General features: G+C 68.5%; 2 protein-coding genes across 4 annotated transcripts; one reads left to right on the top strand and one right to left on the bottom strand.

The window, feature by feature from the left end:
• Window positions 1-3: 3 nt before the first annotated feature.
• THOC3 (THO complex subunit 3) lies at window positions 4-3,719 on the top strand. Its single transcript, XM_066977198.1, has 6 exons — window positions 4-243; window positions 694-850; window positions 1,718-1,922; window positions 2,273-2,434; window positions 2,524-2,624; window positions 2,947-3,719. Exons 1-6 carry the CDS (start codon window positions 61-63, stop codon window positions 3,108-3,110), a joined length of 972 nt encoding a protein of 323 aa, XP_066833299.1. The 5' UTR covers window positions 4-60; the 3' UTR covers window positions 3,111-3,719.
• Window positions 3,720-4,839: 1,120 nt separating this feature from the next.
• Window positions 4,840-18,818, bottom strand: CPLX2 (complexin 2). Of its 3 annotated transcripts, XM_066977202.1 has the most exons (5): window positions 18,671-18,818; window positions 14,215-14,313; window positions 7,122-7,229; window positions 6,476-6,651; window positions 4,840-6,317 (listed from the first exon to the last, which is right to left on the bottom strand). In XM_066977202.1, exons 3-5 carry the CDS (start codon window positions 7,150-7,152, stop codon window positions 6,120-6,122), a joined length of 405 nt encoding a protein of 134 aa, XP_066833303.1. In that variant the 5' UTR covers window positions 7,153-7,229; window positions 14,215-14,313; window positions 18,671-18,818; the 3' UTR covers window positions 4,840-6,119. The 3 variants fall into 3 exon arrangements, with proteins under 3 accessions (XP_066833303.1, XP_066833306.1, XP_066833305.1); XM_066977205.1 differs by lacking the exon at window positions 14,215-14,313 and having other exon boundaries at window positions 18,671-18,782; XM_066977204.1 differs by lacking the exons at window positions 14,215-14,313; window positions 18,671-18,818 and adding an exon at window positions 8,882-8,914.
• Window positions 18,819-20,098: the final 1,280 nt, after the last annotated feature.

Genomic DNA, 20,098 nt, shown 5'->3' with positions numbered 1-20,098 from the left:
CGCGTCAGGGCCGGCGGGGCGGGCCGGGGGCGGCCCGGCGGCGGCGGCGTCGGCCCCGCCATGGCGGTGTCGCCCTACGTGCAGGCCATGCAGGAGCTGTTCCGAGCCAACACGCGGAGCCGCGAGTTCCCGGCGCACGGCGCCAAGGTGCACTCGGTGGCCTGGAGCTGCTGCGGCCGCCGCCTGGCCTCCGGGTCTTTCGATAAGACGGCCAGCGTCTTCCTGCTCGAGAAGGACCGGCTGGTGAGGGGACGGGGCGGGGGGAGGCCGCTGCCCGTGGGCCGGCCGCTGGGGCGGGGGGCTGGGGACGGGGGGAGGCAGCGGAGGGACACAAGCTGGGGGGGGAGCAACCCTGGGGGCGTGGGGGTGGGGGCTGGTACCGGGGTCAGGGAGCCGGTACCGGGGTCAGGGAGCCGGTACCGGGGTGTGGGGGCCGGTACAGGGGTGTGGGGGCTGGTACCGGGATATGCGATCCGGTACCGGGGTGTGGGGGCCAATACCGGGGTGTAGGGGCCGGTACCGGGATATGGGGGCTGGTACCGGTCGGTGGTCTGGTAGGGGAGGCCGGGGACCGTGACCGAAGTGGTGGTGGAGGTGCTGGGGTCGGTAACGGGTAGTCCCCGGGGGTGGGCTGACCTGACCGGGGCTTGCTCCCCCCCCCCCCCCCGTTGGCTAACCGTCCTCTTCCTCCAGGTGAAAGAGAACAACTACCGGGGGCACGGGGACAGCGTGGATCAGCTCTGCTGGCACCCCAGCAACCCCGACCTCTTCGTCACGGCGTCCGGGGACAAGACCATCCGCATCTGGGACGTCCGCACCACCAAGTGCATCGCCACCGTCAACACCAAAGGTGGGTCCCTGCCTTCCGGGGGCTGCTGGGCCCCCCAGCACCTCCGCTGCGTGGGTCCCCTCTGCAACGATGCCGCTCTCTGGCCTCTTTTGTTGGTTTTGGCAGTCAGGGCATCTTTGTTGCTGCTTCTGGTTTAGTGTTGCCCTCGTCTAACTTGAGCTGGTGTAAGGGGCAGCAGCGACCACGAGGGCTGGCTTATGCTGGTGTCAGGACTGAGGAACTGCTGAAATATGCAGCTGACTGTTAAAGCGTCCTGCAGGCTCGTCTCGTCTCTGCAGTCTGGGGGCTGCAAGGCTGGAGACTGGGGAAGGCATGTAAGCAGAGACACAAGGTGGAAGTCAAGGTTTACATGAATTTAGAAAGCGATTCTTCAAACTTATGGGTTGATTGACCTAGATACCATCTCTGGCGTAGGAAATCTCTGACTTCCAATTGTCAGAGCTGTAAATGTTGTTGTAAGGTGGCATAACGGCAGCTTGCCTTGTTCCTACCCCTGTTCATGTGTATTTATTGTTGGCTGCTGCTTTTTCTGGATATTGAAGATCGCTGAGTTAAGAGGGTCTTTGATTTGATCTTGTTTGGTGGTTGCTGTGGCTAAAACAGGATAGTGATGCAGTCATGTTGGCTTGAAGCTATGGTTCTGCTAAGTTTAATTTTCAGTCATTGCACGTATTGCTGGACAGTTACTGCGTGGAGTTTGAGTTAAACTGCAGACCTGGCAGTCTTTCGCATCTGGGAGTGGTTCAGAGTTAGTGGAGCAGACTGGGGCCTTGGATCAGGAATAAAAGCTGCCTATCTGCTTAACGCACTGTGGCTCCTGCAGATTGTTGTGTGGAAATGAGACCTGCTGCCTTTCTGCCCCTCTAGGGGAGAACATCAACATCTGTTGGAGCCCCGATGGGCAGACCATTGCAGTGGGGAACAAGGATGATGTCGTCACTTTCATCGATGCCAAGACACATCGCTCCAAAGCTGAGGAACAGTTCAAGTTTGAGGTGAACGAGATCTCCTGGAACAACGATAACAACATGTTCTTCCTCACTAACGGGAACGGCTGCATCAACATCCTCAGGTGGGTGCCCGTGGCACTGGTGGGCCGGGTACCTGGGCTGGCTGCCCTGGTGCGTTTCTGTCATCCAAGGCAGTCTGCAACTCCCTCTGCTGCTTTTGGGAAGTCCCCCACCCCAGTGATCCCCAGTCCTGTGGTGGGAACAAGCTTGTCTGGAATTAGGTTGCCCTGTTTCTGGGCTGGGCTCCCTGTGCGTGACCCAGAGGTTTTGTCTCCTTCACCCGGCTCTCGAGGCTACCAACAGTGTCGCCCTGCACTGTTTTGCTTCACTCAGAGTCCCGGCGTGTCTTACACTCACACACAAACACTACCCTTCTCTCACTGCTTCCTGCCCTCTCCCTTCATCTCTGCAGCTACCCGGAGCTGAAACCCATTCAGTCCATCAACGCCCATCCTTCAAACTGCATCTGCATCAAGTTTGATCCCATGGGGAAGTACTTTGCCACGGGCAGCGCTGACGCGCTCGTCAGCCTCTGGGATGTGGACGAGCTGGTGTGTGTGAGGTGCTTCTCGAGGTAGGTGGTGCTGGCCCGACGCTCCCTGCCTCCTCTCTCTCGTGGCTGCGGGGGGATCGCTCACTCTCTGCTTTGCTCTGCCGCTGCAGGCTGGACTGGCCTGTGCGAACGCTGAGCTTCAGCCACGACGGGAAGATGCTGGCGTCGGCATCAGAGGATCACTTCATTGACATCGCGGAGGTGGAGACAGGTAACGGCTTGCTTTTGGGGAACGGTACGGAGGGAATCGGATGGAGAAGTGCTGGTGGAGCTGGGAGGGCACTGGAGGAGCTTGGCTGCGCACAACAGAGCGCCAGAAGAGGGAGCCTCTGCCTCGCTAATCCCTTGTAGATATGCGTGTTGTGTCTGAGCCTTGTCACCAGGTGATTAAAAGGCGCTGAAGCAGCGTTTGTTCCTCCGCTGCCCTGCGTGGGAGGGAGGAGGCAGGTGCTTGGCTCTGCTGCGCGCCACGGGTCAGCGTGCAGCGCAGGGCTGGAGGCTCTCCCGGCTGACGTGGGCCCTTTTCCGTGCAGGAGAGAAGCTCTGGGAGGTGCAGTGCGAGTCCCCCACCTTCACAGTGGCCTGGCACCCGAAGAGGCCTCTGCTGGCCTTCGCCTGTGACGACAAAGATGGCAAATATGACAGCAGCCGGGAGGCGGGCACTGTCAAGCTCTTTGGGCTCCCCAATGACTCCTAAGGAAACGGCGGCGGGGCAGGGCACCGGGGAGGCGATGCTTCCCTGCTCCCGGGGATGGGAGGGTGCTTAGGTAGTGTAGGACGGGGCGAGGAGGTCGCTCCCCTCCTTGCCTGCTTGGCAGTGCCCTCGCGTTGTCCCAGCTCTGCGTGTGCCGCTCTCGAGAGCATTTGTAAAAAGCAGCTTGTGTGCCGGTGAGGCTGCGGGGTGCCAGCACAGCCCCCCCCCCACCGTCTCAGGGCTACCTTTGTCTCCAGGCCACGTAGGGCCTGTTCCAAGGGCAAGTGGCCAAAGAAAATCACTGAACGTGAGTGCTGAGGAGCCTCCCGAGGCAGGAGCACTGCTCTAGGGCAGCGGCACGCAGCTCCCCGGCAGCGATAAGCTCTGCGACCATCCCCTGCTCTCCACCCTCGCGGCCCGGGGGTGAGGGCAGCCCCGGAGCACGGCCTGCCCCTTCCCCTCCCAGACGTCCCCCGTCTCTTCCCCGCAGGGGGGGCAGCACGGGGAGGGTGGGGACGCGTGGGCTGGGGGATGTTTCCCCCCCCGCTGGGGCATTTTTTTTTGTATGTGTGGTTGTTTTTATAATTTTGATAAATCCTCTTCCGTAATGAAGGCGCCTGTGGCTGTTGTGGGGGCAGGAGGAGGTGAGTGGGGGAAAGAGGGAGGTGCTGAGCTGCTGTCCCCTTCCCTGTCCCCATCCCCATCCCCGTGTCCCCATCTCCTGTGCTGTCGCCGCACCAGAGGGCGCTGCGCCCCCACGCTGGCGACGAGGAGCACCAGGGACACCGCACAGAGGATGGGGACAGGTCCATGGGACCGTCCCCATCCTGTATCCCCCTGCCCTGCCCTCCCCGCTCCGCTCCGGCAGCACCCCCATGGATGGAGCAGGGCCGTGGTGGCAGCAGGTGGCTCCTGCCTGTCCCCGCGTCCCCGTCCCCGCACCCCCAGCAGAGCAGAGCGGCTTCCTCACCCCACCCCGGGCCGGGTCACGTCGCAGCCGGGCACGGCGAGGAGGTGCTGGCGCAGCCTGCCTGCGATGGAGACCTTGCCTGCATGATCTTTATCATTTCCTCGCCTAATATTTCCTCCTGACAGAGGCTTTTCCAGGTGACTGCTCTGCTGATGCCGCCTGGGTAACGGCTGAGCTCTTTGCTGTTAAACGATGGCAAATAGGTCGGGGCTGGGGCTGGCTGCAGGCAGATACCTCCAGGGCCGTGCCCACGTCAGGATTGCGGGGCTGGGGGGGTGGGGGGGCACGAGGCACCCCACTGCCCAGGGCCTCCTGCCCTTGGGGGACCGAACTTGGGGCGTCTCCGGCCTCAACGGCAGGAGGCTGTGACCAGAAAAAGAGCCCTTGTACCCCGTGGGTGTCCCCACGTATTCTGTGGGGGGAGTCCCAGAGCCCAGGAGAAGGGCTGAAGCCCCCCCTGCCATACCCAGGGCTCTGTGGGACAGGCCCCAAAGCCTTTTCCCTTGTCCCCAGCCCCACGGAGGGTGCTTGCAGGGTAGGCACTGGGGAATGGGAGCGGGAATAGGCTCGGGCAGCCAGGGAGGCCTTTCCCTTCCCCTGTGGCCCAGCCTGGGCGCTTTTGGGGGCCGCGCAGGGTGAGGATGAGCCCTGTGGCACCCCGTAGTGTGAGGAGCAGCCAGGTTTCGGCCCTAACGGGGCACGGAGGGATGGGAGATGTTGGTGCAGGGCGCCAGGGCACTAACAGCTGAGCGAAGGCCGGAGCAATGTACAAATCCCTTTATTTTATTAGTTTGTCAAAGACTAGTTCGAGCAGGATGGTCACAGCATGACTGCGGGGCCCCCGAGCCGCCCGCCGCCTCCCTGCAAGGGCCGGGGCGAGCGGCTGGGGGCTGTGGCAGAGGAAGCACGGGGGGGTCAGGGGGGTGGCAGCGCGGCAAGGGACGGGCCGGGGCGGTGGCGTGCCCCCCGTCCCCCCCCCCGTCGGGGCGCGAGCGGTGGCTCCTGGGACGTACCCGGGCTGCCTCGCCCGGGGTCCCTTCCCAGGCCCGGGGGACCCGTGTGTGTCCAGCGCCGGGGTGGGGGGCAGCCCTCAGCCCCGCGCTGGGTTTATTGCAGCCCGCGGGCACGGGGGCTCTCGGCTCGGCGCCGCGGGCGGCCCCCCGGGGACAGCGGGGGCTCGGGGGGGGGGTCGAGGCGTGAGCAGCGGACACGAGGACGCATGGAGCAACGGGGGCGCACCCTGGCACACGGACACCAATGCGAGAACGGGGGGGGGGGGGGCAGCGGGGCCGAGACACGGACGAGCGAGCGGTGGGGGGACAGCGGGGACGGGGCTGGGGGGGACGAGGCAGGGGGGGTCCCTGCCCCGCACGCGCCTTTGTACACGGTCGGCGGAGCGCGGCGCCCGCTCCTCCCGGTGCTGAAGTATTGCAGTCTAACTGATATGGCTTTAACTATGGGGCCAGAGATGCGGGGAAGGGGGGGGGGGTCCCCTCCAACCCCCCGATGCTGGGGCACACCGGGCAGCCCCGGGGGACCCCCGTGCCCGGGGACCGGGGATGGGGGAGCTGCGGGCAGGGCGCCTGGCTTTGTGCTTTGGGCTTGGCCCAGGGTGGGATGGGGCAGGGTGGCAGTGCTGGGGACGAGGGCAGGCGCACGGAGGCCTGCCCGGGCCCCCCGGCGGGTGGGTGGGAGGGAGGGAGGGAGGCGGTGTGGGCAGAGAGGCAGGGCCGGGGGCACGGGGAGCCGCCCCGGGGTCCGGTGGGGCCTGGGGTGCCCCCAGCCTGCCGCGAGGTTACATCAGTGCATTTGGTCCCGGATCGCCCTGTCCGGCCAGGGAAGCTCCCCTTTGGCACGACGTGGTCGGGGGGGGGACCCTGCCTGGACGGGACGGGGCGGGTGTTTGGTCTGGTCGGGGGACGGGGCGGAGGGAGGTGGGGAGGGGGTGCGGGGACCCCCCCGGGGCCAAGGGAACTGATGGAGGAGTCGGAGGGAGGAGGGCGCCTGTGCCCCAGCACCCCATGGCAGGGTTGGCGGTGCCGTTACTTCTTGAACATATCCTGCAGCGGGCCGGGCAGGTACTTGAGCACGGTGTCCAGGATGCTCTCCTCCTCCTCCTCTTCCTCGTCCCCGCAGCCCGCCGGGATCGCTTTCTTGGGGCGCGTCAGGCTGCCCTCACACGGCTGCTCCAGCGCTGCTTTCTCCTCCGCCTCCTTCTCCTCCTTCTTCTTCAGCCCGTACTGCGGGGACACAGGCCCTGAGCGGGGCAGGGAGCGGGCACCGCCTGCCCTGCGCCCCGTGCCCGTCGCTGCCCATCGGTCCCGGCCCCCTCCCAGCCAGCCCCCGGGGCAGGGGGCTGCGGGGCAGGGGGCTGCGGGGCAGGGAGCTGTGCGCCCACCTTGTCGCGGATCTGCTGCCGGACTTTCTCCCGCTCGGCCTCCATGCGGGCGTGCTTGGCTTTCCGCTCCTCCTCCTGCTGGCGCAGCGCCTCCTGCCTCTCCTCCTCCTTCTTCTGCGCGTCGGGGTCCTTCTCCTCCTCGCCCCCCAGCATCTTCCCCATGTCCTTGGTGGCCCCTGTGCAGGACGAGACCCTCAGCTGTGCGGGACGAGACCCCGGGGCTGGCTACCGAAGCCCCTGCAGAGCCACGCAGGGCACGGAGCCAGCCTGCAAGGACAACCCGGGGCCCCCCTCGTCCCCAGTGCCACCGAAGCCGGCTGCAGAGGGGCTCTGGAGGCTGCGGGGACGGGAGCGCCGCGGGCTGCCTGCGCTGCCCTAGTTCAGCGCCAGCCTGGGGAGACGCCTGCAGCTCCTCCGGCGCTGGCACCCAGGGGACCCGCCGGGGAATCCCACCTCGCGGCAGGAGAGCTGGGAATCCCCCGCCAGGCGCTGCCGGCGCCAGGAATGGGAACCCCGGAGGACTCCAGCGGCTGCTCGATCCCCTGCGGTGGCCCTCCCCGACTGCCTGCACCGCGCTCCCCGGGGTGCTGAGCGTGCGGTCACCCCGCGGCATCGCTCCCGGGGGGGGGGGATGGCCCCCACTCACCGCCCAGCGCTTGCTTCATGACGAAGTCCATGGTGCCGGTGTGCGCGTGTGGCTAGGCCGGTGCCCAGCGCTCATCCACTGCCGTCCGCGCTCGCCGACCAGGGCCACCTGGGCAGGGAGAGAGGGGTGGCGTTGGGGACACCGAGCCTGGGGTCCCCCCTGCCCCGGCACCGCGCCGGTCCCTTGGGCTGCAGGGTGCGCCCCTGCACTTAGCTCCAGAGGGACTTCCCACCGCGGCGCTGCCCTCGGTGGGTGGCACGGACGTGGGAGCACCGGAACGCTCCGTGCCACCACCGTGCCACCACCGTGCCACCACCGTGTCCCTGTGCACGGCGGGGACAGACCCAGCCTGGGGAGGACGACGCGAGCCGGTGCCGCAATGCCTGTGCTCTGCGGAGGGAAGGAGTCACAGCTGCCGGCAGGTTGTGACTTTTTGGGCGCTCACGCGGCACGCCGTCTGTGTGCCCTGGGCGCGTCGCAGCGCTGCCCGCGTGGCTGTGCGGGCTGTGGTGGCTCAGGAGGGGCGTTTGCGGGGCGCCCGCGGGCCGTGTTTACACGCCGGGCGTGTGTATGTGTACAAATCTGTGGGGCTGGGGGCTGCGTGTGCCCACGCGGCGTGGGGTGGGGGCGTGCAGGCTGTTTGCAAGCTTTGTGTGCGACGTCGGGGCTCTGCAAGCTGTGCGGGTAGGGGCTGCGGGGCGGCGGGTGTGCGCGCGCACGGGCTTGCAGCCTGCGCGCGTGTGCTGCGCGCGGCCGTGCTGCTGCGCGTGTTTGCACGCCGGGGGGGGGGGGGGCTGGGGGCCGGGTTTGTGCGTGTGTGCGGGGCCGGGGGCGTGCGGGCGGCCTGGGGGGGTGCGGGCAGGGCGCTTTGCAGACCGTGCTGTGAGTGCGGGGGTGTTGCAGGCTGCTCGCAGGGTGGGAGCGCGTGGGGGGGGCTGCGGGGGTGCTGTGCGGGGGGGGCCGGGCATGCATGTGTGCGTGTCCCCCCCCCCCCGTGTGCCCTGTGCGTGCTGGGGGTGCAGGCACTGCTGGCACTGTGTGTGCAGGTGGCGGCGTGCGTGTGTGCCCCCTGGGTGCTGCAGCCTCGTGGGTGTCCCCCCCCCCCCCCCCCATTCATGCAACCTCGTGGGTCCCCCCCCCCCCCCCATTCAGGACCCCACAGCGGGCAGCGGGGGGGCCCCCACCAACTGGTACCGGAGAAGTTTGTTGGTCCCTGCCCCGGGGAACCCCACGGCACCGGGATGGGGACGGGGACAGGGGGGGACGGGGGGAGGTCTGCTCTGCCCGGGGCTCCGCGGCAGTACCAGCAGCGGGGGGGGCTCAGGGGACACCGGAGACGCGGCGACACCGAGCGGCGAGGACGGAGGGGGGGTAAGGAAACCGGGGGGGCCCGGGACAGCGGGACCACGGAGCGGGGCACAGGGACACCGCGGGGGGGGGGGACACCCAGGAATGGGGGTGGGCGCAGGCAGGGACACGGGGACGGCCACCCACGGGAGGGCACACCGGGCATGCAGCCACCACCGGGGGGGGGGGGGGGGGGCGACGCGGCGGGGGGGACCCGGCGGACGCGGGACGGGGCCGCGGGAAGGGGAGGACAGCGGTGGCGCGGGGACCCTCGGGGGGGGGGGGGGGGGGGGGCGACCTCCCCCTCCCCAACCCTTCCCCTCCCCGGTGGCTGCGGCGCGGGGCCCTCCCGGTGCCGCCCGGTGCCGCAGCGGCGGCGCTGTCCGTTCAGCACCGGGCGGCGCGGCACTCACCGGCTCCGCCGCGGCTCTCGGCTGCCGCCGCCCCGCCCCGCCCCGCCCCGATCCCGCCCCCCCCCCCCCCTCCCGGTACGCCTGGCCCCCCCCTCCACCCCCCCGGGAGACGCCCCCAGCTCCGCTCCGCTCCCCGCCGGCACCGGGGCAGTGCGGGTGTGCGCCTACGGGGGTGGTACGGGAGGGGTCCGGGACCCCCCCCCCCCTCTAAACACACACACCCCGGGACCCCCCCCCCCCCCCCGGGGAACGTTGCTGGGACCGGGGAGCGCCGCCCCGCTTCTCCCCCCCCCCCCCCCCCCGCTGCAATGATTCACCTCCGCCGCAATGAACGGCCCGAGCGAGGCGGTGGCGGGGAGCTGACCCCCCCCCGGACACCCTGAGCGGCACCCAGACCCCCGCCCCCATTCGGCACCCTGACCCTGACCCGGCACCCTGACCCCCAGCCCGCGCTTGTCCCCGGGACCCCCCGGTCCCAGGGGATCAGAGCCCCCGCGAGCCTCCGTGAGCCCCCGCGAGCCTCTGTGAGCCCCCACGAGCCTCCGTGCCTCCGGCCAGGCCTCGGTAACTCCGCCGCTCTCCAGGAGCAGCCGTGCTTAATTGCAGAGGCGCAGGGCGGCTGCGGGAGCTATTAACGTCCCCGATAAATCACCGTGGCCATGCAGAGCCCCCAGCTCGGAATTTTGGGCGCTGACCCCCCAGGGGGTCCCATGGTGGGAGAGGGGTGCCCGGGCACGAGGTGCTGGGGACATGCGGTGGCCTGGGGGGGCTGGGGACACGCAGTGGCTTTGGGGTGCTGGGGACGCGCGGTGGCCTCGCGGCCCCAACGCCTGCGTGGCTGCAGGGGAGCTGGGGGTGCGGAGGCGCTGGGCCGGGTGCGCACCCCACGCCCCGCAGAGGGGCAGCCGGCGCCTGCCGATGAATCCGGCTGTGCGCAGGTAGAGACAAGGCGAGCTCTTTGCAAATCAGATGAGTGGAGCTCCGAGCGCGGCTTTGGGGATCTCTGGTGGTTAACGGCGAGGCCCTGGAGCTGCAGCCCTGCGGGGATGCTCGCAGCTACAGCCCAGAGCCCCTGCACCCCCGTGGGGCACTCGGCACCGATGGACCCACGCGGGCGCACTCAGCACCACGACGCATGGCTGCGGGGGCAGACGGCTCTCAGCATGGGGATAATGCACGGAGGACGCGTTCCTCCTGTTCACCCCCTGCTCACAGCACCCCAAAACACCCCCCCCCCCCCCAGCACACTCCTCCACCAGCCCCAAACCCTCCGCCTCCTCCCACCCCGACCTGCAACTCATTTTTCCACCTCCATGCAAAAATTCCTCCTGCCCTTGCGCCCGATGCGAGCTGCGGGATGGACATGGGGGCGGTGGGACAGGCACGCGCTTGGCCCGTCCGTCCGTCCGTCCACCCGTCCGTCCGTCCCGCAGCAGCCCCGCTCTGGGCGCTGACGTCAGCACTCCCGGCAGCCGGGCGGTGGGCGGGCGGCACCGCTCCTATTGTATTAAAAATAATACAGCGGAGCACAAATTCATTACAGATAAGTGTGACAGCCAGGAGGAATTAACGAGCCCGTCTCTCAGCGCCTGACAAACGCCTCCTTTTGTTCCTGGGATGGGGCCTCGAGTCTTTCAATCTTTGGAGATGCCTCGGCTCATTAAGCGCATCCTCCCCCAGTAGCTCCCAGCGTGCCCAAGGACTGGTCCCAGTAGGAGCTCTGGCCATGCCAGCGGGGGCCAATCCTTCACGCCGCGGGGCTTGGCGGCGGGTGGGCTGCCCGGGGTGCCGTCCCCAAGCGTGGGACCCCAGGCAGGGTGCCGGCAGCAGGGGGAGGTGGGCGAAGCAGCACGAGGCTCCCAGCAGCCGCGGCCAACCGCCCCGGCGCTCCAGCTGCCGGTGCCAGCAGCGCACCCGCAGCCGGCGGGCTGGCGGGCACCCAGCTCTGCCCCGCGGGAAGGGAGCTGGGGCGGCGTCACCTCCGTCCCCGCGCCACGGGCTCCGGCAGATGTTTGCAGGATGCTGGCGGCACTGGGAGGTGGTGGTGGGTTTGGGGAGAGCCTCGGGTGCAGCTGGTCCCTGGTGTGGTGCTGGGTGAGCTGCCCGGTGAGTCTTTGGTGCTGGCCAGGGGAGGCAGGAAGGGAAGGGACGGGGAGGGAAGGGGGAACAGCGCCGTGGCCAGATGGAGGAGGAAGCTCTCGGCGCTGCCAAGTCCTGCAAGTCGCCTCCGTGCCGGCTCGCGGGGGCAGCGCAGGAGGGACGGAGCTGGCGCGGGTGCCAGGACCCCAGCAGCACCTCGCTCTGCTCCCTGCCGCCGCTGGGAAACGGGCACGGGGCTGGCTGCTGCTGCATCAGCCACCATATGGGGTCAGCGATGCCCCGGCATCGTCCCCAGGCCCTGCAGCTACACGGGGACCCTGCAAGGTCACAGCATCCGCGGGCTGTCACAGAGTTCCTGAGCAGAGCCAGGGTGCCTGAATGCCTGCACCCATCCCTGCTGCACCACCACCAACCTGGCCTGCTGCAGCCCCTCAGCAGCACAGGGCAGTTATTTTATTTATCCCCCCCGCCCCCAATCTCTGCAGAAAATAATTATTGGCCCTCCTCATCACACCAAGGGATTAAAAGTGGTTAACTCCATTTCCGAAGGCTTTGTTACGTCGGTTTTCCCTCGGCTGCTGCACAAGGCGATTTCCACAGTGCCACTTAGGCAGCTTTTATCAGGTTGTCTTCTGGAGGTAATTGGGTTTTTCAGGAGCCTGCTTAAAATTCGTAACCCGGCCTCTTAAACAAAACAAAAACAGCAGCGGGGAGAAGGGGAAGAGGCAGCACAAAACAGGCAGCAGCTGCAGCTCTGAAGAGCAGCCCTGGCCCCCTTGGGGCTGGCACCGGGCAGTGACGGGGACAGGGACAGGGACAGGGGACAGGGATGGGGACAGGGGACAGGGATGGGGACAGCCACCGGAGTGCTGCAGAATCAGCTCGGAGCCGACCCTCCTGAGCAAGGTCAGGGCACGCAGAGGGCAGGAACAGCCCCTGCCACCCCCTGTCCTTCCCGCGGTGACACCGTGCACGTGCGAGGGGGGACCCGTGCTCACCGCCACGCTCGGGGCCAACACCGCAGCTTTCCCTGTGCCCTGCACAGCCCCGCCAGCGTCGGCACCGCAGACCCGGCTGCACCCCTACCACGACCCCTCCGCAGCGCTCTCGCCGATGGGCTGGCCCCGAGTGTTGGGCTCCTTCCTGCCCCTGGGGCCGGGGGTGCACGGGGTGCCCCCAGCCCGTCCATGGCAGCGGTTTGGGTGCTGGCGGCTCCGTGCCGCGGGGCGAAGCGTGCGCCGGGCCATGGGTGGCGGGGAGCTGCTGCGGCAGATGGGTGGCGGGGCCGGGTGGTGGCACTGCATGCAATTAGGGCCGCGTGTGCCCCCCCCCGGGGGCTGTTAGCAGGAGCTGTGTGTACACCTGTGCCCGCAGGGCTGCACGTGTGCCTGTTTGTCCCGGGCCGGCGTGCCAGCTGGGGTGGCTGCGGCAGAAAGAGCTGGGGGGCAAGGAGGGGACCGAGCCCGCTGCCTCCAGCCTTTCCCAGCACAGCTGGGAAAAAAAAAAAAGAAAACAGGAAGGTGCCGGAGAGGGGGAGAAGTGCTCCCACTGCAGCCCTAAAATGCGCATGGGGCTGAATTTCCCACTGGGGCCGGGTCCCAGCTCCAGTCACTGCATGACCAAGAGCCTGGGCTTCGCCCTGCTCTGCGCGCTGTGATGGGGAGCTGGGCTCCCCCAGCCTTCCCCATAGCTGGCGGCCCCCACGAGCCCCCACAGAGCCCCGAGGTGGCCACATCCCCATGGCTCTGCCAGCACCACGGCACACGGCCCCGCTGCAGCCACCCCCTGCCCTGTGAGCACCGGGGATGCCGGATCGACCCTCTCAGCCGCACGCTGCAGCGGCGGCTCCTCGTCCCCGTGGCTGCCGGGAGCAGCGTGCGGCCGGTGCCTCTGTGCCGTGCATTATTAAACAGAGGCACTGCAGCCCCTCGCTGTTTATCCTGCCTGGGCTGCGTGGGAAGCGGGCTGGGGGAGCAGCGACCGCTCTCTGCAGTCCCTGGCGGAAGGTTTAGGGCTTGCTGCAGGTACGGCCGCTTCGCCCAGCAGCTTTGGGACCCCCGGGGTTATTCCCCCAGCCCCTTCCCACCTCCAGCAGGGCGAATTCCACCTCCCCCTGTAAGGCCCCCGTGCATTCAGCCTCGGTGCCCGGCACCTACGCGGCTTTCCCCAGCGCACACAGCAGGTACTCGGCGCATTTACATCCCAAACGCCGTACAGAAAGGCACACTTGCACCAAGTCCACCCCATCAATATTTACGGCAGGCACGCACACCCGCACAGCTCTGCAGGGGCCGGTGCGGAGCAGAGCTGGGCGCAACACACCCGGCACCACGCGGGCAGCCAACAAAAGCCCCCTCCGAGCCCCCACGGTGCCTCCCCGGCGCTCCCTGCCCCGACAGCCCCAGCGATCGCCCTTGAGGAAGGAGCCAGGCTGCGCACGTCCCCTATTTCCATCCCCTTGCCGTGGCAGGGGACATCCAGGGCCAGTGACGGTGGAGGTGGCCGGGGCTGGTGGGGAGCAGATGCCTGGGACCCCCCCAGCCCCTCTCCTAGGCTCCGTGCTGGGATGGGAGCACCTACAAAGGAGGGCGAGCACCTTCCTCCCTGGGGGGGCGGCCCCACAGAGGGCAGGGTTGGGAGCTGAGATGCCCCAGAGCCACCGAGGGTCACAGCGCCGGGGACACCCCGTCCTCCGCCGGCAGCAGATGGCGGCATGGTGGGGGGCTCAGCGGCGGCGGGGGGGGGACATCTGGGTGTCGGGGCTCCAGCCAAGCTGCGGCTCGGTGGGAGCGGGATGAGCCTGGATCAGGGCATGGGGAGGGTGAGACCCCTGTGCCGGGGGGCAGCTCGGGGGGGGGGGGGGGGCGAGGACGAAGCCGCCCCCAGCCCGCCTGCGCTCGGGGTTTCCGCTGCGGTGTGACGCTGGATGGGCACGGCGCCGCTCCAAGAGCTGCTGGGGCTCTGGCCAGAAAATCATTCTTGGCTGCTTCCAGCGGGGTTTGGCTCCTACCTTTCCCATCTGGGGGCTTTCAGAGAAAAAAAAAAAAAGGGGGAAAAAAAAAAGGAAAAAAAAAAATCCCCGTTCCCCACACCAGCTCCACAACCACCGTCACCCGGCAGGATCCCAAGGCAGGACCGTGCCCCACGTCCACCCCAGAGCTGCTGCCCCCGCTGGGGTCTCGCCAGGCCTGAGCCCCGCGGTGCTGGGCCCGCAGCGGGGCCGCGCTGCCTACCTTGGTGCGTGCAGCGCTGGGCGTCCGCGGGCTTCGGCACCTAACGCAGCGCGGCGAGGGCCTCGCGGGGGCGGGTGGGCATCGCAGGGAGAGCGGGGCCTGCGGGAGACACCGGCGGCGAGAGGATCAGTGCCAGAGGGGGCACCCCATTGAGCACAGGACACCCCATTGAGCACAGGACACCCCATTGAGCACAGGACACCCCACACAGCACAGGCTGGAGTGTGGCCGAGGCCACCAAGTCGGCTGGAGCACAGGCATATGAGGGCTGGCGGTGGGTTCCTTCATCCCCCAGAGGAGGAGGATGAGGACGGAGCTGCTGTCTTCATCCACGGGTGATGGAGAGCGCAGCGCACTGCCTGTTTTTTGGACCCCCCCCAACACCTCGCACCCCAAGCTCCGAGGACGGGAGCGAGGCGCTGCCAGGGCCCACCAAGGGGGGAGCCCAGCGGGGACACGGGAGGGCAGCAGGCACCAGGAGGTGGCAGCCCCTCGGGGGCTACGCTCCTCTAGGACCAAGGACGCCAGCACCGCTGCTGGCCGAGGGCTCCTGGCCGAGGGCTCCGCTCTCTCTGCAGACACCCGGCAATTTGGATGCCTGCATTAATTATTTAGCGGGCTCTCACTCTTGGAGGGTTTTAAAATTTCGCATTAACTCTGCATTCCTCGGCTTTCAGATGATGAATTTCTCCTTTGGAGAAGGTAATGGCGAGTTAAAACAAGCGGGCAAACAAAAGCCCTTAACAAAGGCTGCAGGCTGAGGAAGCCTTTCCCTCCTCCGGCTCCCAACTTCGGCTGAACTTCGGGAAGCTTCTGCCTGGGATTTTTCCTTGTCCCTACCCCGAATGTCCTTGAGATGCCCCTGTCAGGCTGGGGAGGCTCAGGGGATGCTCCCAGGGGGACGCTGCGTGGGACGGGGCCATGCAGACACCCGGGCACCCCGCCACTGTGTCTCGGGGTGGCACCGTGTCCTGTCCCCACGGAGCAGCTGGTGCCACCCCGGTGCCCATCACGGGCACAGCGTGGGCTGCGTGATTTAGGGAGCAGGTTCCTGGGGAAGTCACGTATTTATCCTCACTTAAAGCCAGCTCCTTTCCTCAGCCCTGGGGAATTTCCAGGGCAAATTGTAGATAAACGCCCAGGGGAGCCGGGGGAAAACACACTCAGACGGCGACACCGGGGGACGGGGGGCTGCCGGGGATAACGCCTGCCTTTTATTTAAAAAGAGATTAAACACCCTCCTGCACTGGGGAGCAGGGAAGTGGGTCCCAGCCCCAGGGGCAGGGGACACCCCAAGCCCCCAGGTGCAGCACTGGGTTTGGGGACAGGGCACCGTGCGGGCACCCAGCCCCTCGCACCCCATTGGGACCCCCGTGGAGACCCCCGAAATGCGGCTGCTTCCCCGGGAAACGCGGCGCCGAGAGCTCAGCCTGGAAAGGGCTCGGCGGCAGCGTGAAGGTGACCTTTGCTGGGGACAGGCGCTGCCTCCTGCGGGATGTGGGAAGGTTCGGAGCGGGGTAGGACAGGCTGCAGGGCCACCCTGAGGATGGGGACCGGGGGCGGCCGGGTTTTCAGGCAGCTCAGCACCAGGGAGAGGAGCTGAGCTGGGACAGGATCAGTCCCTGCTGTGCCGGCCGCGTCCTGGGGTGTAAATCAGCTGCTGTCCTTTGCTGAAACCCCACAGCGTGGTCAGAGGGGGGGAACTCCCCGCGTGGGGCCCCGAGGAGATGCAGAGGGCCCTGGGGGGGCTGCTGGGGGCTGTGCCGGTCGGGTTCCTGCAGGGCACTGCTTTTCTGGGCCAGAGCAGTGCGGGGTTTGTTTGTCTATGTATTTATTTATTTATGTCCCGCCTTTGCAACCAGCAGAGCCTGCCAGGAGCACAGAGCTGCCTCTCACCTGGGCGGCTCACGGGCAGAACTGCAGCAGCTCAGGCTGTCTGTCTGTCTGTCTGTCCAGACACCGACCTCAACCAAAGGCAGAGGCGAGGCAGAGGAAGGGAAGAGCAGAGCGGGGCGAGTGGTGGGTGCTGGTGGGGCTGCTTTTACCCAGCCGAGGGTCTGCCCATAGGCAGCCCCCAGGGCGAAGCTGAGGCCTGAGATGAGGCCGTTGGCGAGCCCCCAGCCCCCCCGTTTGGCACCTCCTGCTCTCAGCACCCCGCTTTCGGAGCTCAGCTCGTCCAGCTACCGCGGTGTCTGAGGCACCCGGGGGTGGGCTGGGGACGGGAAGAACCGGGCGCGTGGGGTGGGAAACGCGGGGCCGCATCTCAAAGCGTTTCTTCTGTGTCAGGAGTTGCCCTGGTGACCTGCTCGGGGCCGGCAGCAGCTTCGTGTCCAGGCACTGGGTGTTAGGGGGGAGGCACAGAGCCTCTGTGCTCGGGGGAAATATTGTCAGGGCAGGATCAGGGCAGCAGCACCCATCCTGCCTGCCACGCGGGGACAAGAGCGCTCAGGTGCCACGTTGTGCCCTGCCCCTGAGCCACCCCGCGTGCCTCAAACCCAAACCTTCAGCCTTAAAAACCTCAGCGCTTCCTGCACATCTGTCCACGCGCCAGGGCAGGCCCGGATCCCACCGCTGCTGGGCTCAGGGGCTGAGCTGAGGTGAAAAATGGTCCTGAGCGTTCCCGCAGCAGCTGGGCAGGGCCGGAGCCGCTGCACCCGCTGGCGGCAGGAGGAGCAGGCACCTGCGGCACACAACGGCACGGGCAGGGCGACACGGGCAGGGTGACGGCGGCTCCTGGGGACGGACGGGGAGACCGGGGCCGGGTGGCACAGCCCGGAGAGGCCGGGTCGGGCACGAGGTCTGGGCCCCCGTGGAGCTGGCAGAGGCGGAGGGGAAAGCTCCTGGGACGAGCAGCAGGAGCGCTGAGGCGAGAGCAGCCCGCAGGAGCACGGCTTGTTTACCCGGGCTGAGCAGGCCTGATTGCTCTCTATAAATACACCCGGCGAGTAAACACCGGGGAGGGAGAGGGATCGGTGAAACTCGGGGATAATGCTGGCGTAGGAACAAGCGGGAAGGTCTGCCCGGGAACACACGGAGGCCGCGGGCAGGAGGAACTCCTGCGGTCCCGTGCCTGGACAGCCTCGGGGACAGCAGGGTCCCCGTGGTGGGGCCGGTGCCACGTTGCCTGCCACCAGCTGGGGCAGGCAGGTGCCCAGCGGTGGGACTGGAGCGGGGCCACGCTCCCGGTGAACCAGGTGGTTCCTCCGCAGTCAGCCGGCGGGGACCTGACCTCTGCTGGGACTCGGCGCCGGTGCTAAAATGGTGATGGGAAATTTCGGCGCACGGCCCCTCCGCTCCCCGCACGGCTCCCGAGGAGCAGCAGCGGGCCCGGCGGGCTGTGCCTGGCAGCGGGCGGCTGCGGAAAGCCGGGGACGAGCCAAGGTGCGAACCGCAGCCATCCTCCGGGCGCTGCGAGGTGTTAACAGCTCTGCCTGCTTGGGGTCATTTCAATACTAATGTTAGCACGCGAGAAGCAATCGAAGAAACAAACGCTCAGCCCGCAGCCAAGGGAGACTTCGAGACATTTTCCTGGGCCGGACTGCCCCGGCAGAGCTCTCCCCGGTGTCCGTAGGCTCGCAGGGAAGCCCCGAGCCACGAGCCCTGTCCGGAGCGAAGGCACCAGCCCCGCTTTGCTGCTCCCACTCCCCGCACCGCCTGCCTGGGGGCAGCGGCCACCCGGTCACGCTCCTGCCATGCGGGTAGCACTGCCACCGCGTGCTGCCAGGCCCGGGTCCCGGCAGCCACCTGCCCCGCGTGCCGCAGCCCCGGGGATGCGGCGGGGGGACGGGGATGGAGCGTGGGGGTGCTGGCACGCCGGAGGGGTGCTGCGGCGGGGAGAGGGGACGGATGGCACCCCGGGGACCGGAGCTGCCGTGCAGCAGGGGTGGCCCACGAGTGGCTGTGAGTCCCCGGGAGGGAGATGGGGATGAGGAGGCGTGGGGAGAGCCCGGCAGGGTACCGGGAGTTGCCCCCGGGGACAAGCAGAGGGTGGCAGAGGGTGCGGGTCGCCTCTCCCTGCCCGCAGCCCCGCGCTGCGGGGCCCCCGTGCGCCACATCCCCGTGTGATGGGGGGGGGGGGGGGCACACAGCCCTTCCCCGGCCCCCAGCCCGACCTGCGGGGCGGAGGGAAGGGAGGGGACGGGATGCAGAAGGGGGGCAGCCGGGGAACAGGAGGGGGGGGGGGGGCAGCTGAGCGCTGCCTCCCGCAGCCGCAGCCCGCCCCGCAGCGCAGCCCGCCCCGCAGCCCGCATGCCGCAGCCCGCAGCCCCGCGGCCGCCGCCCCGTTACATAAGCCGGCGGCCCCGGGAGGCTCGGCGGGCCGGTCCCCGGCTCCATCCCCGGCCCCATCTCCATCCCCGGCCCCGTTTCCCCCCCCCCCCCCCCCCGGGCTCTGCGGCACGGCGGGGCCCGCCCCCGGCCGCCCGCTCCCGGTGCCCGGTGCCGGCCCCGCACCCACCTGGCTCGGCTCGGCTCGGCTCGGCTCCGGTCCGCCCCGTCCGCCCCCGGCGCAGGGAAGGAGCCGCCGCCGGAAGGGAGGCGGGAGCCGGAGCGGTCCGGGGGGGTTGGGGAAGGGGGGGGGGGAGCCCCGCTGCTGCCTCCCCCTCCGCCGCACGGCCTCCCGGGCGGGGCCGGCTCCGTGCCCGCCCCCGGCCCGCCCCGCGCCCCCGCCGGCAGCCCCCGCCGGTGCCGGGTCCTCCCTGCCGGCCCCTGCCCACGTCCCCGCTCCCTACAATTGCCCCCTGCAGTTTCCCCCCCCCCCCCGTACCCGGCCACGACCCCCGGTACCCCCAGTTCTTGCCACCCCGGTACCTGCCCATCCCTCCCGACCTGTCGCAGAAATCCCCCCCGTATCCATCCCGTCCCCAGGGCCCAGCGCTTCTCTCTCTGCCCCCCCCCGGCTCGGCCATTCCCCCTCCCGTGGGGCTGAAGCCCGTCGCTGGCCGTGGGGCTGGGCGGGTGCCGCCCGGAGACGCGGGGTCCTCTGAGCCTGGGGGTGCCGGGTGCCTGGGCCCAGTGTGCAAAGTGCTGGGGGGTGTCCAAAAACCAAGCTCGAGGGAGGTGGAGTGGTCCGAGCAGGGCCGAGGGGAGCAGAGGGAGTGGAGGAGCAGGGGACAGGGACTTTCTGTCCCTTTTTTGCTCCTCGCCCCTGCAATAGGTTTGTCCCTCGGTGTCGCTGATCATCTGAAAAAAGGGGTTCCCGCTCCTCCATCCTGGAAGGGGGTCCAGGATGGAGCTGCTTTAACACCCCGCAGCCCCGAGGCAGTGCGATGCTCTTGTTTCCCTCCCCAGCATGTCCCTTGTGCCCCTGGCACGGTGGCAGGGGGTGGCAGGGGGTGGCAGGGGGTGGCAGGGGGTGGCAGGGGGTGGCAGGCCGGCCAGAAGCCACCCGCGGGGTCCGCCAGCCCTGCTGCCTTGCGTGCCGCTCGTCACATCACCCGCGGCTCGTGGTGCCGCTCCTGCCCAGCACGCTGGTGCAGGATGGAGCGGCTGATGAATAAATCAATCCCCCCCGGTGCTGAGGCTGCAAAACGCGGCTGCAAACAGCCGAGCAGCGCTGGGGCCGCGGGCCCGATGGCTGGGGAGGTGCGGCTGCGGATCCCCCCCGCGCAGCCCGCGGCCGAGCGGGCAGCTCTGATTGCCTCCCCCCATGTTTTATTTATCGACGTGCTCGACAGGCAGCCTCGTGCGCTCCATCCCACGTTCCTCCCCGATGCTCCTGCCTGCAGATGGGAGCAGCAGTCGGAATAAGGACCGGGGGTGCTGCGGCTGCTCCCGGGTTCAGGGGCACCGTCCCCTCTGCTTGCCACTGCGGGCTCTGGTGACCTGCCGTTGTCACCCTGCCACACGGCTGCCACTCAGCTGCCACCTCCGTGCTGAGGAGCCC

This window comes from Anser cygnoides, chromosome 14, assembly GCF_040182565.1.
Source record: "Anser cygnoides isolate HZ-2024a breed goose chromosome 14, Taihu_goose_T2T_genome, whole genome shotgun sequence".
Taxonomy (NCBI): Eukaryota; Metazoa; Chordata; class Aves; order Anseriformes; family Anatidae; genus Anser; species Anser cygnoides.
Note: the sequence above shows the minus strand (reverse complement) of the source record. Positions and strands in the feature narration are given on the sequence as shown.

Coding starts and splice junctions, on each gene's coding strand:
- CPLX2 (XM_066977202.1), bottom strand. CDS start 7,152: ATGGACTTCGTCATGAAGCAAGCGCTGGGCG. Junction 6,652..7,121: donor CATGAAGCAAGCGCTGGGCG/GTGAGTGGGGGC, acceptor CGTCCTGCACAG/GGGCCACCAAGGACATGGGG. Junction 6,318..6,475: donor GGCAGCAGATCCGCGACAAG/GTGGGCGCACAG, acceptor GTGTCCCCGCAG/TACGGGCTGAAGAAGAAGGA.
- THOC3 (XM_066977198.1), top strand. CDS start 61: ATGGCGGTGTCGCCCTACGTGCAGGCCATGCAGGAGCTGTTCCGAGCC. Junction 1,923..2,272: donor GGCTGCATCAACATCCTCAG/GTGGGTGCCCGT, acceptor TCATCTCTGCAG/CTACCCGGAGCTGAAACCCA. Junction 2,625..2,946: donor CATCGCGGAGGTGGAGACAG/GTAACGGCTTGC, acceptor TTTTCCGTGCAG/GAGAGAAGCTCTGGGAGGTG.